The sequence below is a fragment of the Xenopus tropicalis genome, chromosome 2, assembly GCF_000004195.4.
Source record: "Xenopus tropicalis strain Nigerian chromosome 2, UCB_Xtro_10.0, whole genome shotgun sequence".
In the NCBI taxonomy this organism is placed as follows: Eukaryota; Metazoa; Chordata; class Amphibia; order Anura; family Pipidae; genus Xenopus; species Xenopus tropicalis.
The window spans coordinates 176,901,112-176,917,950 of record NC_030678.2 but is presented as its reverse complement, the minus strand read 5'-3'; the positions used below and the strand labels follow the sequence as shown (position 1 = coordinate 176,917,950).

General features: G+C 48.3%; 1 protein-coding gene across 4 annotated transcripts in view; it reads left to right on the top strand.

Moving 5' to 3' along the window:
* The window catches only part of pde2a (phosphodiesterase 2A), a 267,569-nt gene that overhangs the window by 211,908 nt on the left and 38,822 nt on the right, over nucleotides 1–16,839 (top strand). For all 4 annotated transcript variants that reach the window (XM_031896136.1, NM_001079139.1, XM_031896137.1 and 1 more), the window contains 4 exon segments: nucleotides 96–155; nucleotides 1,060–1,228; nucleotides 2,189–2,241; nucleotides 15,046–15,120. In XM_031896136.1, coding sequence (XP_031751996.1) covers nucleotides 96–155; nucleotides 1,060–1,228; nucleotides 2,189–2,241; nucleotides 15,046–15,120 — 357 coding nt within the window.

Below are 16,839 nucleotides of genomic sequence, written 5' to 3'. Positions count from 1 at the left end.
TTATGTACAGTCATTATTTGTATGATCTAAGGCAACATTGCCCTAATGGTGTCAAATAACCAGCTATATCTAACTATGTTTTCTCTCCATTTCAGTTGCATTGCAGTCAGCTGAGTGACTCCGATGAACAGAATCTCCGAACCTTGGAGAAGCACGTGAGTGTTCCCCTTGGGATTATGTCTTCTCTGCATAATGTTGCCTTGACTGATATATTATAGAGCCCAATAGAGAGAGCAGCTGCCCTCAGGGTGGGACTGGTCTGCCTCAGTACCAGTGGATCTCTTGGTGGGCCCAGGCCCTAGTGAGCTCAAGTCTGGGAATATTCCCATGATCGGACTTTCTGTAGCCAGATACAGTCAGGTGACTAGCCACTAGCCCTGCAGATAGAGATTCCAGTCAGGTAAAAGAAAAGCCTATGCTGTAATTCAGGGAGAAATTAACAATTCCAGAGATAAAAGGTAATCATTCTTCCTGCGAGTCAGGAGGCTGACACTTTAATCAAACGAGAGACGGAGCGATGAGGAATGGCAGCAGGAGGCGAGCGGAAACTCATTAATATTCCGCAATCTGATAGGGTAGAACCTTTCTGCGCTTTATCTGTCAGTGAGAAAGTCGAGCTTTTATCTTATTGCGCTGCCTTTATCTGGCACCGGGCCCTGGGTTTGGGGCGACTGAGCCAAACATACAGTTTATTTATGACTCTCTTTTAACTGTTAGAATTTTTCTTACGATTTACCAACCACACAGAAGTAAGAAATTAAGAGAAAGCAATTACCGGTGTCTCCGGCCTCCCCCCGAGATGTAGTTGTGGGAAAAGGGCACAGTAATTATACCCATTTAGGGTTTCAGCACCGTATCAATTATAATGAAGGGGTTAAACTAGGGCCCCGCTATGTTGGGTAATGCACAAGCACATGAAGTATTGTAACTGCTCTTTCGCTGCTAGGACTTAATTACCCTAGCAACCAATCTGATCTTTGTTTTCAGTTTCTCTCTTACACTTATCAAAGCTATCTTCTGATTGGTAACACTAATGACCCAAGTGTGTGTGTGTTACAGACCCTGGTGGCATGCAAGCGGGTACTGGCCATTCAGAAACTACAGCCGTCGCCGCAAGTCCCGCCCTCACCTCTGTCACCTCGCACCTATCAGAATTCATTGCCTAAACCCTCACCTACCGCCAACGAGAGCTACGATGAACTGGACCGGAAAATTCTCCAGCTTTGCGGTACGGACTGAAATGAATAGTATAGAGCAGGCTGTGCAGTTTTTGGTGGGTAGCATGGATAATACTGGGAAAGGGGGAGATATATAGAATTAGGGGACCCCAAGCTCCACTAATAGTCCTGACTGTATATGTAGGTATAGGTGGCCATACACTGTAAGATCCTCTCATTTGGCGATGTCGGCAGGATTCAGTAGGTTGTTCTGAAGGCCCCAAAACTGGGCCTATAAGCTGCCAACTTACTGGAGTTTATTGGCTGGGTAAGAAATAAAGTGAGGGGTTTAAAGGGGATATAAACCCTGCTGCCCAGCGCGGCTCAACCCAACGTTACTCAGTTGTTACTGGGCTACAAATCCCACAATAATGTAACATATAATGAAGCTTGGGGCATGCTGGGAGCTGTAGTCCAGCAACATCAGGGCTGTATTCTTAAAGCAATATTGCCCAATAAAACTTTCCCCCAAATCCCCACAGCCAGCGACTGCTTTAACATGCGAAAAATCCTCCAATGAGAATCCCAGCTGATGTGAGTAAATCCGGCTCCCTGTTCTCTGTTCCTGCAATTGGAGTTGGGAGCAATAAGCACAGTTTCCCAGCACTGAACAAGTCTGTCCCTTTATCCCCATGTCTGATTCCTGTGCCATATAATGAGGGGAGAAAATGCCATCATTATCTCTATATGTAAGGTACCAGCAAGGGGCCTGACACAGTGCTGGGAATCAGCAGTCTCCTTATACACCAGTAATAGTTCTTATATTGATTATGATTTCGCTGTTATTATCGCAAATGGCCCAGAACATTTCTCCTCTGTATATTTGTATTGACAGCTATGGGAGGGAGCGGCCGTATTATTCCAGTATAAGGAGCTTCCCTGTTGCTTGTATTTAGAATAATTCAGAACATCTCTAATTATTCTTTGTATCTCTGTGAAATTTTCATTGTCTTACAATTTCTCTTTTGCAGGAGAACTTTACGACCTGGACGCAGCGTCTCTCCAGATTAAAGTCATCCACTATGTGAGTAGCCAATTGTTTCTTGACATTTATATCACATGCCACAGTGGAACATTGAATTAAATAATTGAATAATGTACTGTTGCCCCACACTGGTACAGCTGGGGTGTTTGCTACAGAAACCCTACTATAGTTTATATAAATACCCCGCTGTGTAGCCCCGGGGGCAGCCATTCCTGCACTGGTACAGCTGGGGTGTTTGCTACAGAAACCCTACTATAGTTTATATAAATACCCCGCTGTGTAGCCCCGGGGGCAGCCATTCCTGCACCGGTACAGCTGGGGTGTTTGCTACAGAAACCCTACTATAGTTTATATAAATACCCCGCTGTGTAGCCCCGGGGGCAGCCATTCCTGCACTGGTACAGCTGGGGTGTTTGCTACAGAAACCCTACTATAGTTTATATAAATACCCCGCTGTGTAGCCCCGGGGGCAGCCATTCCTGCACCGGTACAGCTGGGGTGTTTGCTACAGAAACCCTACTATAGTTTATATAAATACCCCGCTGTGTAGCCCCGGGGCAGCCATTCCTGCACTGGTACAGCTGGGGTGTTTGCTACAGAAACCCTACTATAGTTTATATAAATACCCCGCTGTGTAGCCCCGGGGGCAGCCATTCCTGCACTGGTACAGCTGGGGTGTTTGCTACAGAAACCCTACTATAGTTTATATAAATACCCCGCTGTGTAGCCCCGGGGGCAGCCGTTCCTGCACTGGTACAGCTGGGGTGTTTGCTACAGAAACCCTACTATAGTTTATATAAATACCCCGCTGTGTAGCCCCGGGGGCAGCCATTCCTGCACTGGTACAGCTGGGGTGTTTGCTACAGAAACCCTACTATAGTTTATATAAATACCCCGCTGTGTAGCCCCGGGGGCAGCCATTCCTGCACCGGTACAGCTGGGGTGTTTGCTACAGAAACCCTACTATAGTTTATATAAATACCCCGCTGTGTAGCCCCGGGGGCAGCCGTTCCTGCACCGGTACAGCTGGGGTGTTTGCTACAGAAACCCTACTATAGTTTATATAAATACCCCGCTGTGTAGCCCCGGGGGCAGCCATTCCTGCACTGGTACAGCTGGGGTGTTTGCTACAGAAACCCTACTATAGTTTATATAAATACCCCGCTGTGTAGCCCCGGGGGCAGCCATTCCTGCACTGGTACAGCTGGGGTGTTTGCTACAGAAACCCTACTATAGTTTATATAAATACCCCGCTGTGTAGCCCCGGGGGCAGCCATTCCTGCACCGGTACAGCTGGGGTGTTTGCTACAGAAACCCTACTATAGTTTATATAAATACCCCGCTGTGTAGCCCCGGGGGCAGCCATTCCTGCACTGGTACAGCTGGGGTGTTTGCTACAGAAACCCTACTATAGTTTATATAAATACCCCGCTGTGTAGCCCCGGGGGCAGCCATTCCTGCACTGGTACAGCTGGGGTGTTTGCTACAGAAACCCTACTATAGTTTATATAAATACCCCGCTGTGTAGCCCCGGGGGCAGCCATTCCTGCACCGGTACAGCTGGGGTGTTTGCTACAGAAACCCTACTATAGTTTATATAAATACCCCGCTGTGTAGCCCCGGGGGCAGCCGTTCCTGCACCGGTACAGCTGGGGTGTTTGCTACAGAAACCCTACTATAGTTTATATAAATACCCCGCTGTGTAGCCCCGGGGGCAGCCATTCCTGCACCGGTACAGCTGGGGTGTTTGCTACAGAAACCCTACTATAGTTTATATAAATACCCCGCTGTGTAGCCCCGGGGGCAGCCATTCCTGCACCGGTACAGCTGGGGTGTTTGCTACAGAAACACTACTATAGTTTATATAAATACCCCGCTGTGTAGCCCCGGGGGCAGCCATTCCTGCACCGGTACAGCTGGGGTGTTTGCTACAGAAACCCTACTATAGTTTATATAAATACCCCGCTGTGTAGCCCCGGGGGCAGCCGTTCCTGCACCGGTACAGCTGGGGTGTTTGCTACAGAAACCCTACTATAGTTTATATAAATACCCCGCTGTGTAGCCCCGGGGGCAGCCATTCCTGCACTGGTACAGCTGAGGTGTTTGCTACAGAAACCCTACTATAGTTTATATAAATACCCCGCTGTGTAGCCCCGGGGGCAGCCATTCCTGCACCGGTACAGCTGGGGTGTTTGCTACAGAAACCCTACTATAGTTTATATAAATACCCCGCTGTGTAGCCCCGGGGGCAGCCATTCCTGCACTGGTACAGCTGAGGTGTTTGCTACAGAAACCCTACTATAGTTTATATAAATACCCCGCTGTGTAGCCCCGGGGGCAGCCATTCCTGCACCGGTACAGCTGGGGTGTTTGCTACAGAAACCCTACTATAGTTTATATAAATACCCCGTTGTGTAGCCCCGGGGGCAGCCGTTCCTGCACTGGTACAGCTGGGGTGTTTGCTACAGAAACCCTACTATAGTTTATATAAATACCCCGTTGTGTAGCCCCGGGGGCAGCCGTTCCTGCACTGGTACAGCTGGGGTGTTTGCTACAGAAACCCTACTATAGTTTATATAAATACCCCGCTGTGTAGCCCCGGGGGCAGCCATTCCTGCACTGGTACAGCTGGGGTGTTTGCTACAGAAACCCTACTATAGTTTATATAAATACCCCGCTGTGTAGCCCCGGGGGCAGCCATTCCTGCACTGGTACAGCTGGGGTGTTTGCTACAGAAACCCTACTATAGTTTATATAAATACCCCGCTGTGTAGCCCCGGGGGCAGCCATTCCTGCACTGGTACAGCTGGGGTGTTTGCTACAGAAACCCTACTATAGTTTATATAAATACCCCGCTGTGTAGCCCCGGGGGCAGCCATTCCTGCACCGGTACAGCTGGGGTGTTTGCTACAGAAACCCTACTATAGTTTATATAAATACCCCGCTGTGTAGCCCCGGGGCAGCCATTCCTGCACTGGTACAGCTGGGGTGTTTGCTACAGAAACCCTACTATAGTTTATATAAATACCCCGCTGTGTAGCCCCGGGGGCAGCCATTCCTGCACCGGTACAGCTGGGGTGTTTGCTACAGAAACCCTACTATAGTTTATATCAGTGCTGTCCAACTTCTACGGTGCCGAGGGACGGAATTTCTCTAGCATACATGGTGGAGGGCCGCTAATGGAAGCCAGTTTTGACCACTCCCCTTTTTGAAACCACACCCACTTCAAACCACACCTATTTTATCACAATGGTGGTAGCACAGCAAAATCCCAAATGCTTGGTCCTTACTGTGGGGATATCAACCATCATTCATATGTGAAAGAATTATGTCATATTAAGATATACCCTTAAATTCCATATGCCTCCTCCTCCCCTGTGGATAGCAGAGCAACCCCCAGTACATAATTACACACCTTAGGGACCATTTAATGGCTATTTCCAACTGCTAACAAACTCCCACAACAAACCCCTGCCAGGTTCACCTCCCACAAGCAGCATAGGGCAAGCAGAGTATGGCACACACAGGCAGCACTCTGCCTGTCCTATGCTGTCTGTGTGTGCCATACTCTGCCTGTCCTACCCTGCCTGTGTGTGCCATACTCTGCCTTCTCTATGCTGCCTCTGTGTGCCATACTCTGCCTGCCCTACCCTGCCTGTGTGTGCCATACTCTGCCTGCCCTACCCTGCCTGTGTGTGCCATACTCTGCCTGCCCTACCCTGCCTGTGTGTGCCATACTCTGCCTGTCCTACCCTGACTGTGTGTGCCATACTCTGCCTGCCCTTCCCTGCCTGTGTGTGCCATACTCTGCCTGCCCTACCCTGCCTGTGTGTGCCATACTCTGCCTGCCCTTCCCTGCCTGTGTGTGCCATACTCTGCCTGCCCTACCCTGACTGTGTGTGCCATACTCTGCCTGCCCTACCCTGACTGTGTGTGCCATACTCTGCCTGCCCTACCCTGCCTGTGTATGCCATACTCTGCCTGTCCTACCCTGACTGTGTGTGCCATACTCTGCCTGCCATCCCCTGCCTGTGTGTGCCATACTCTGCCTGCCCTACCCTGCCTGTGTGTGCCATACCCTTCCTTACCTATGCTGCCTGTGTGTGCCATACTCTACCTGCCCTATGCTGCCTGTATGTGCCATACTCTGCCTACAGTACCTATGTCTGAGGTGTGAAGAAGTGAACAATGGGGGTGATTACAGTCTGAGCCTGAGGTGTGAACACTGCAGGGGGGGAACAATGCAGGTATTAAAAGGTGTGAACAGTACAGGGGATTACATATTTAAACAATACAGAGGGATTACAGCCTGAATCTGAGGTGAGAACCATGCAGGGGGGCAGTTAATCTCAGTACTGATACCATTTAAAGCTTACTCAAAGGTAAGCAGTCACAGCAGCCAGACAGGTGGGGGGGCCACACAGAGGCGGGCCGCCAGTTGGACAGCACTGGTTTATATAAATACCCCGGGGGCAGCCATTCCTGCACTGCTTGTGTTTATGGGAAGTCTCGGACTGGGGCAGGGATAATGGGATGTTTGGCTCTCCCTCCCACCGTACTGTTTGTGCCTGTAACAGTCAGTTCCTGCTGGAGTCGGAGCCCCATGTAGTTATGACTGAAGCAGCCGCAGTTGTACATAATGACACGTTCCAGAGCGCTGACTGCGCCTAAACGCCCCCACATTGTCTCCCCTTCATTTACACTGCGCCCCACTGTGCCAGGCTCCGACTTGCTCTTTATTCCGCACTGAAAGCAGATGGAGGGGGCAAACCCAGTGATTATACCAACTACCTGCACATTATGTCTCATTTGGCATCTCCTGCACTCCCAGCTGAACTGTAACTCCCAGGCCAGGCTGTCCCAGAGTCCAGCTGCCATTAATGCCCCCATGTAATCATCCTGGGGTGTCTTGGCCACTTCTGCACTCACTGGGCTAGTGTTACTGGGCCAAAAATACTGCCAGGCCGGGCAATGCGCATGTAGAGGTGGAGCAGTTACTCTCATTAATAAGCTTCTCTGTGTTGAACTTCCCCTTTAATGTAGTACAGGTGTAGGACCCGTTATCCAGAATGCTTGGGACCAAGGGTATTCTGGATAAGGGGTCTTTCCATAATTTGGATCTCCATACCTTAAGTCTATCAAAAAAACAATAAAACATTAGTTAAACCTAATAGGGCTGTTCTGCCCCCAATAAGGGGTAATTATATCTTAGTTGGGATCAAGTACAGGTACTGTTTTATTATTACAGAGAAAAGGGAATCATTTAACCATTAAATAAACCCAATAGGGCTGTTCTGCCCCCAATAAGGGGTAATTATATCTTAGTTGGGATCAAGTACAGGTACCGTTTTATTATTACAGAGAAAAGGGAATCATTTAACCATGAAATAAACCCAATAGGGCTGTTCTGCCCCAATAAGGGGTAATTATATCTTAGTTGGGATCAAGTACAGGTACTGTTGTATTTTTACAGAGAAAAAGGAAATCAATTTAAAAAATCTGAATTATTTGTTAATAATGGAGTCTATGGGAGATGGCCTTTCCGTAATTCAGAGCTTTCTGGATAACGGGTTTCCGGATAACGGATCCCATACCTGTATTTATGCATGGGAAGGTCTGTGTCAGATCCAGGCGCCATGTGTCCGACTATATTCACTCATTTACAGTCAATAAACACTGCTGCTATAATGGCTGCCACCAGAAAGCAAAGAGTTAATTGTATTACTTCAGTTTGCAGGGTTAGGGGTAATGGGGGGTAATTGTGCTACTGGGACGGATATAGAAATACACAGCCCCTTATTCACTTACTGTCCCTTCCTTTCCCCTAGTGTCACTTACAGATTCATTCTTGCTGCAAACTCCATTATCCTGAAAGGGGTTGGTCACCCTAATTAGTATGATGTAGAGAGTGACATTCTGAGAGAATTTGCAATTGGTCTTCATTTTTATTATTTGCAGTCTTTGAATTTTGTTCAGCAGCTCTCCAGTTTGGAATTTCAGCGGCTATCTGGTTGCTAGGGTCCTAATTACCTTAGTGACCAGGCATTGGTTCGAATGTAAGACTGGAATATTTATAGGAGGGCCTAAACAGAAAGAAAAGTAATAAAAAGTAACAATAACAATAAAACTGGAGCCTTACAGAGCAATAGGGTTTTGCTGCCGGGGTCAGTGACCCCCATTTGAAAGCTGCAAAGAGGCAGAAGAAGGCAAATATTAAATAAATAAGGCAAAAAAAAAAAGAAAACGAAGACCAACTGAAAAGTTGCTTAGAATTGTCCTATAATGTAATAAAATAATATATAAAATATAATGTAATAAAAGGCACTAAGTTTGCCCAGGAGCAGTAACCTATAGCAACCATTCAGAAAGAAGCATTTAGTGGTCACCTGTTTAAAAGCAAACATCTTATTGGTTGCTATGGGTTACTGCTCCTGGGCAAACTTAGTGCCTTTTATTACATATGGGGGTTTCAGTTAACTTAAAGATGAAGCTCAGGGGAGGGAATGGGGGGGCTCCTTGGGGGTACGGCATCCCTGGTGGGCCCAAATGGGTCAGTGCTTAATGTTATTGGCACCCTGTTTCAGGTTGGGGTGAAGCCATAAATCCGGTGCTATTTCCCCGCGGAAGAGTTAAACCTGAATGAGGAGCACGTAGCCCATTCACTTACAGAGCCTGCCGAACCCTGATTATATTTATCTCCCCCGGCCGAGGACAATGCGGCTCGCCATTGTGTTCTACGGAGAGCGCGGCGACACTCGCCTCCCTGTAATTTAACAATTACCCCGGCGCTTTAGGATTCTTTAGCGAGTGGAATTGAAAGTCTCTTACACAAAATGATAATAAATAAGCAGAACCTGCTGATTGGAGCCATTCAGAGCGGCTTTGTGCGCCCCGAGCCGCTTTCAGGAACATTCAAATGGCGCCTCAAAGAGAACACGGAGATTTGTAATCATAGGATTGGGGCGAAACCGCATACGAGCGGCGCAGTAACCCTTTCTACCCCTACATGTGTGTATATATATACTGTATCTGCCTGCAGTCTATCTGTCAGGTTCTGTTGGGTTGCCCCTTGGCAACTGGGACTCCCGGTACCCTCCGTGGGACCCACTTACAGACTGTGTACCTGTAACGTTGCCCCAGGCTTGCTTGCCCCTGGCTTGCTTGCCCCTGGCTTACTTGCCCCAGGCTTACTTGCCCCTGGCTTGCTTGCCCCAGGCTTGCTTGCCCCAGGCTTGCTTGCCCCAGGCTTACTTTCCCCAGGCTTGCTTGCCCCAGGCTTACTTGCCCCTGGTGCTTGCCCCAGGCTTACTTGCCCCAGGTGCCGGGGTGGCTGCTACACGGCCCCGGAGGGGAAAGGCTGTCTGAAGGTTTCATTTTTCTCAGATATTTTAGATCTTTTGAGTAAATTGATCTGAATTTTGCTTTTGGGTTGGTCTTTTTGTTCTGCTGAAGGCTCCTCGTAGGAAACAGAGGGTTCTGTTGGGCTTTAGCCGACGCTTTTTTGCATTTGGAGACCTGACGGTGCAGGTGAGGGCCGGTTATGTTTGTTTGGGATAAAGGGAGAAATCTCATATCATTGCCTGCGATACTGCACTAGTTATAGTAATTATATTAGGTGCCATACCCCCTTATGACCCCAATCATACCCCAATTATATCCCAAATCATACCCCACCATGACCCCAATCATACCCCAGTCACGTCCCAATCATACCCCACCATGACCCCAATCATACCCCAGTCACGTCCCAATCATACCCCACCATGACCCCAATCATACCCCAGTCACGTCCCAATCATACCCCACCATGACCCCAATCATACCCCAGTCACGTCCCAATCATACCCCACCATGACCCCAATCATACCCCAATTATGTCCCCAATCATATTCCAATTATACCCCAATCATGTCCTTATTCATACCCCACCATGTCCCTAATCATACCCCAATTGTGTCCCCAATCATACCCCACCATGACACAAATCATACCCCAATTATGTCCCCAATTATACCCCACCATGACACAAATCATACCCCAATTATGTCCCCAATCATACCCCACCATGACACAAATCATACCCCAATTATGTCCCCAATCATATTCCAATTATACCCCAATCATGTCCCCAATCATATCCCACTATGACCCCAATCATACCCCAATTATATCCCAAATCATACCCCAATCATACCGTACCATGAACCCAATTATACTCCAATCATGTCCCCAATCATACCCCGCCATGTCCCCAATCATACCCCCCCATGTCCCCAATCATACCCCGCCATGTCCCCAATCATACCCCGCCATGTCCCCTATCATACCCTAATCATGTCCCCAATCATTCCCCGCCATATCCCCTATCATACCCTAATCATGTTCCCAATCATTCCCCGATCATTCCCCGCCATGTCCCCAATCATACCCTAATCATGTCCCCAATCATACCCTAATCATGTCTCCAATCATACCCTAATCATGTCCCCAATCATACCCCGCCATGTCCCCAATCATACCCTAATCATGTCCCCAATCATACCCTAATCATGTCCCCAATCATACCCTAATCATGTCTCCAATCATACCCTAATCATGTCCCCAATCATACCCCGCCATGTCCCCAATCATACCCCACCATGTCCCCTATCATACCCTAATCATGTCCCCAATCATACCCCGCCATGTCCCCAATCATACCCCGCCATGTCCCCTATCATACCCTAATCATGGGGCAAAACCGCATATGAGCGGCGCAGTAACCCTTTCTACCCCTACACGTGTATCTGCCTGCAGTCGCTGGACTTGCCCTTGTCTATCTGTCAGGTTCTGTTGGGTTGCCCCTTGGCAACTGGGACTCCCGGTACCCTCCGTGGGACCCACAATCATACCCCGCCATGTCCCCAATCATACCCCGCCATGTCCCCAATCATACCCCGCCATGTCCCCAATCATACCCCGCCCCCACCCCTACACGTGTATCTGCCTGCAGTCGCTGGACTTGCCCTTGTCTATCTGTCAGGTTCTGTAGGGTTGCCCCTTGGCAACTGGGACTCCCGGTACAATCATACCCCGCAATGTCCCCAATCATACCCCGCCGTGTCCCCAATCATACCCCGCCGTGTCCCCAATCATACCCCGCCGTGTCCCCAATCATACCCCGCCATGACACCAACCAAACAAGTCTGTCCCTTTATCCCCATGTCTGATTCCTGTGCCATATAATGAGGGGAGAAAATGCCATCATTATCTCTATATGTAAGGTACCAGCAAGGGGCCTGACACAGTGCTGGGAATCAGCATTCTCACTGGGCAGTTCTTTTGCATTTATAATCAACTTATTTATCAGTACAATTCTCATTGGGGAATTTCCTTGCATCTATAATGATGGTTTTTGGCAGCTTCTATAGCAACACTAGGGGGCGCCGTGGGGCAGCATCATGGCTGGGTTTATATCCCAGCATGCCCAGTTTCCCATAGAAATGAATACATGACTGAGCCAAAGTGCCGCTTGTGATATCACTGCCGCTCAGCTGTGTATATTACAGATTTACACGGGGACCCACAAAGCAATGTTCTTTTCTTTAGATTATGATCCTCCCGTTGCCGTCGCAGTATCTTCAATTGTGAATAAGTCACTGACCATAAAAAGTCTCATTATGTAAAAACGCTTTCCTTGTATTTCTCTAATAATCCGAGACTAAATGAGCTTTTAGACCAAAGGTAAATCGCTTAGACAAAACCTTGGACCGTCCCCTTAATAAAGCATAAATCCGGCCTTTGTTCCCTCGCACAAAGCCATAAAACAGCTATTATTCTAGAAGGTTCCTCGCCCCGGCGGGAAGGCTTTATGTGCCGGAGCCGACCTGTAGCTCCTTCCCTTCGCTGCCTCGAGTCAGTTACGTTCCCCGCCGCTCGGTGCTCTTTTATTCCATTCTTTTCTACATAAAGCAGAATTAATATCTGGGGGATTAGAAAGCAGGCCGGGCCCCGCTGAGGCAGGATGGAGGCAATTAGGGTAATTTGCTGCTATTCACCTGAGATTGCCGTAGGCTGCCGACTCCACTCTCCCCGCTTCAGCTCAGGATCAACCGGCTTGTTAAAGGCCACGCAGGAAAATGTCTTTCTAATGGGTTTATAGTTAAAATTCTATCAATTGCTGCCTCCCCTTATCCAGAAGCCGAGGACCCAAAATTTACTGGAAAACGATAACATTAAAGGGGATATAAACCCAGCCATGATGCTGCCCCACGGCGCCCCCTAGTGTTGCTATAGAAGTTGCCAAAAACCATCATTATAGATGCAAGGAAATTCCCCAATGAGAATTGTACTGATAAATAAGTTGATTATAAATGCAAAAGAACTGCCCAGTGAGAATGCTGATTCCCAGCACTGTGTCAGGCCCCTTGCTGGTACCTTACATATAGAGATAATGATGGCATTTTCTCCCCTCATTATATGGCACAGGAATCAGACATGGGGATAAAGGGACAGACTTGTTCAGTGCTGGGAAACTGTGCTTATTGCTCCCAACTCCAATTGCAGGAACAGAGAACAGGGAGCCGGATTTACTCACATCAGCTGGGATTCTCATTGGAGGATTTTTCGCATGTTAAAGCAGTCGCTGGCTGTGGGGATTTGGGGGAAAGTTTTATTGGGCAATATTGCTTTAAGAATACAGCCCTGATGTTGCTGGACTACAGCTCCCAGCATGCCCCAAGCTTCATTATATGTTACATTATTGTGGGATTTGTAGCCCAGTAACAACTGAGTAACGTTGGGTTGAGCCGCTCTGACAGTTGCAGTTATTGGTTCCGTTATTAATGCCTATAGTGTTTCAGTGCTGTGATTGTTCCTGGCATTTATCCGGAATCTATGTATCTGGCTCAGACGCACAGCAGCCCTCCAGTCGGCCACAGATGGTGTTTAATTAGCCAGGCAACTCATCAGATTTTTCTCTCAAGCCATCTGATCCATAAACAGGTCTCTGTCGCTGGGAAGTCTCAGCCAATATGATGACTGAAAGGCTTTGGCAAGAGTCTTATGAACATACAGGCCACCGTAGAAAGGGAGGCACAAGGCCACCATACCTGGACCTTGGTCGTACTTGGTTTCCATTGATATTTGTCCCTTTGGCCCATAGGCAGAGGGGACCTATGACTTATTAGGGACCATACACTGTGTGGCTGCCTTTCTGTGGTTCTGATCATATGGACAGACAGCTCCACCAATAAGAACACAAGAAAGTGGAGGAGTTCTGTTGTTATGGTTACTGATAGGAAGCCTACTGAATCAAACATGGACATTTCACTCTGCACCATACTAGGGGGTATTATCCCTTGATGTATCTTTCAGAGGCATTGAACTTTAATTATTGCTTCTCAGGGCGCTGCAGTGTGGCCTCCCTTTGCCTTGACTCGGCCTCCCTGCCTATGGGCTTCATGATTGATTGATTTCCTTGGGCACGGAGAGCCATATAGAGAGCATCAGGACATGTATAATCAGCATCATTAACTTGTTCTGCATCTAACAGGATTTTAATTGAGTTTCTGTAATGAGAAAAGACTTTATAATGGGAACAAACCTCTCTAGAATACAGAAGGGAGGCGGAACCTGGTAAATGTGCTGCATCGGGCAACAGGGGCACTTTCTGTGGCTAATAGGGTAGTACAGAGATGTCCAGCCTCCATCTGCCATGGGGGTGCAGCTAATAGAGTAGTACAGAGGTGTCCAGCCTTCATCTGCCATGGGGGTGCAGCTAATAGAGTAGTACAGAGGTGTCCAGCCTTCATCTCCCATGGGGGTGCAGCTAATAGAGTAGTACAGAGATGTCCAGCCTCCATCTGCCATAGGGGTGCAGCTAATAGAGTAGTACAGATATTTCCAGCCTCCATCTGCCATGGGGGTGCAGCTAATAGAGTAGTACAGATATTTCCAGCCTCCATCTGCCATGGGGGTGCAGCTAATAGAGTAGTACAGAGATGTCCAGCCTCCATCTGCCATAGGGGTGCAGCTAATAGAGTAGTACAGATATTTCCAGCCTCCATCTGCCATGGGGGTGCAGCTAATAGAGTAGTACAGATATTTCCAGCCTCCATCTGCCATGGGGGTGCAGCTAATAGAGTAGTACAGATATTTCCAGCCTCCATCTGCCAAGGTTGCACAACTAATAGGGTAGTACTGAGAGGTCCAGCCTCCATCTGTGATAGTTGCACAACTAATAGGGTTGTACTGAGAGGTCCAGCCTCCATCTGTGATAGTTGCACAACTAATAGGGTAGTACTGAGAGCTCCAGCCTCCATCTGTGATAGTTGCACAACTAATAGGGTAGTACTGAGAGCTCCAGCCTCCATCTGTGATAGTTGCACAACTAATAGGGTAGTACTGAGAGGTCCAGCCTCCATCTGTGATAGTTGCACAACTAATAGGGTAGTACTGAGAGGTCCAGCCTCCATCTGTGATAGTTGCACAACTAATAGGGTAGTACTGAGAGGTCCAGCCTCCATCTGTGATAGTTGCACAACTAATAGGGTAGTACTGAGAGGTCCAGCCTCCATCTGTGATAGTTGCACAACTAATAGGGTAGTACTGAGAGGTCCAGCCTCCATCTGTGATAGTTGCACAACTAATAGGGTAGTACTGAGAGCTCCAGGCTGCCATTGTTGAGCAGTTGGGGGGGGTAGTTCTGCCACTGGGGCACTTGGTGTTGAGAAACAGCTGGAGGGCCTTACATTTTCGTAAAATTGAATTTTTAGGCAAACTTACCCTTAACTTGTCCACTACATATGGACTCCTACTGATACATACGTGTTTCTGACTCTGACTCTTCTTTTTGTCTTGTAGTTGGAACAGCAAACTCAGTCGCCCTGCTGCTGCCTCCTGCTGGTGTCCGAGGACAGTCACCAGTTGTTCTGTCAGGTAAGTACTGGCGCCATTAGTTGTTCTGGTAGGTAAGTACTGGCGCCATTAGTTGTTCTGGTAGGTAAGTACTGGTGCCATTAGTTGTTCTGGTAGGTAGGTACTGGCGCCATTAGTTGTTCTGGGGATCAGAGGACTCTCCCATCAGCCCATCCCAACCCTGTGCAAGCCCAGCTGTGGTTTGGAAGTTGCTTTTCGCCTGATCAGGGGTAAATGCCCTGGCCAAAGCAATAGTGGGGGTTTTACCCCACAGTTATTGCCCCAAGGGTCTGCAGCCCAACAACTGGGGAACATCTGTTAATTTGTAAAGTAACGGGACTGAGGGGCGTTAGACACAATACCTAGAACCTTCTGGAACAGAGTTGTGTATAAAGCCACGTACTTTCCCTTTAATAAGGTTCCCCATGGCCCTTCTATAAACCCATCAAATATATATACATTATTCCCATCAAGAATCCAATGGGGCAAAGGCAAGAGCTTCGCGCATCTTTGTAGCTTCAACCTGAACTCATTGCTCTTTCCAGCCTTGATGTCCCTAAAGCTAAAATCCTTTTATCTCTATCAGACGCGTGTGTACTTTAATCAGGCATCATTAGCATCAGCCAATTAACTCAAGCCATTCGTCAGTGTTAGTTTCCAATCAAGCCGACATCTCCATCTGAATTCCCTACAGCCGGGGCAATTGCTTCTGGGGGAGCGGGCCATTACGTCGGGTCAAGGAGCCAGTGACATTGATACTGCAGCTGCTCTGGGAAAGTTCTGCACTTTCCGATTGGTCCCTACTGTGTAATCTTATGTTGCGCCTCATTGGCCGGCAACATAAGATTACACAGCATATGGAAATATAGGATATCAGGCCTAAATCATCCTGAAATGCAGGGCCTGGAACTGTGGGGAGAAAGTATTTTTTAACTTCTAGATACACCCGGAAGGTGCCCTGTGTACCCCTGGAACTATAGCGGGGTAACTGTTACCCCAATGTTTCTATATATCTGTAACCTTGTTATGGGCTAAGGGGGCCCAGCCTGAAGGCCAGTTAGGGGGGATTTGGGGTGAGTGCTTATTTGTGCCCTGGGTACCCCTGGAACTATAGCGGGGTGACTGTTACCCCAATGTTTCTATATATCTGTAACCTTGTTATGGGCTAAGGGGGCCCAGCCTGAAGGCCAGTTAGGGGGGATTTGGGGTGAGTGCTTATTTGTGCCCTGGGTACCCCTGGAACTATAGCGGGGTGACTGTTACCCCAATGTTTCTATATATCTGTAACCTTTTTATGGGCTAAGGGGGCCCAGCCTGAAGGCCAGTTAGGGGGGATTTGGGGTGAGTGCTTATTTGTGCCCTGGGTACCCCTGGAACTATAGCAGGGTGACTGTTCCCCCAATGTTTCTATATATCTGTAACCTTGTTATGGGCTAAGGGGGCCCAGCCTGAAGGCCAGTTAGGGGGGGATTTGGGGTGAGTGCTTATTTGTGCCCTGGGTACCCCTGGAACTATAGCGGGGTGACTGTTACCCCAATGTTTCTATATATCTGTAACCTTGTTATGGGCTAAGGGGGCCCAGCCTGAAGGCCAGTTAGGGGGGGATTTGGGGTGAGTGCTTATTTGTGCCCCTGGTACCCCTGGAACTATAGCGGGGTGACTGTTACCCCAATGTTTCTATATATCTGTAACCTTGTTATGGGCTAAGGGGGCCCAGCCTGAAGGCTAGTTAGGGGGGGA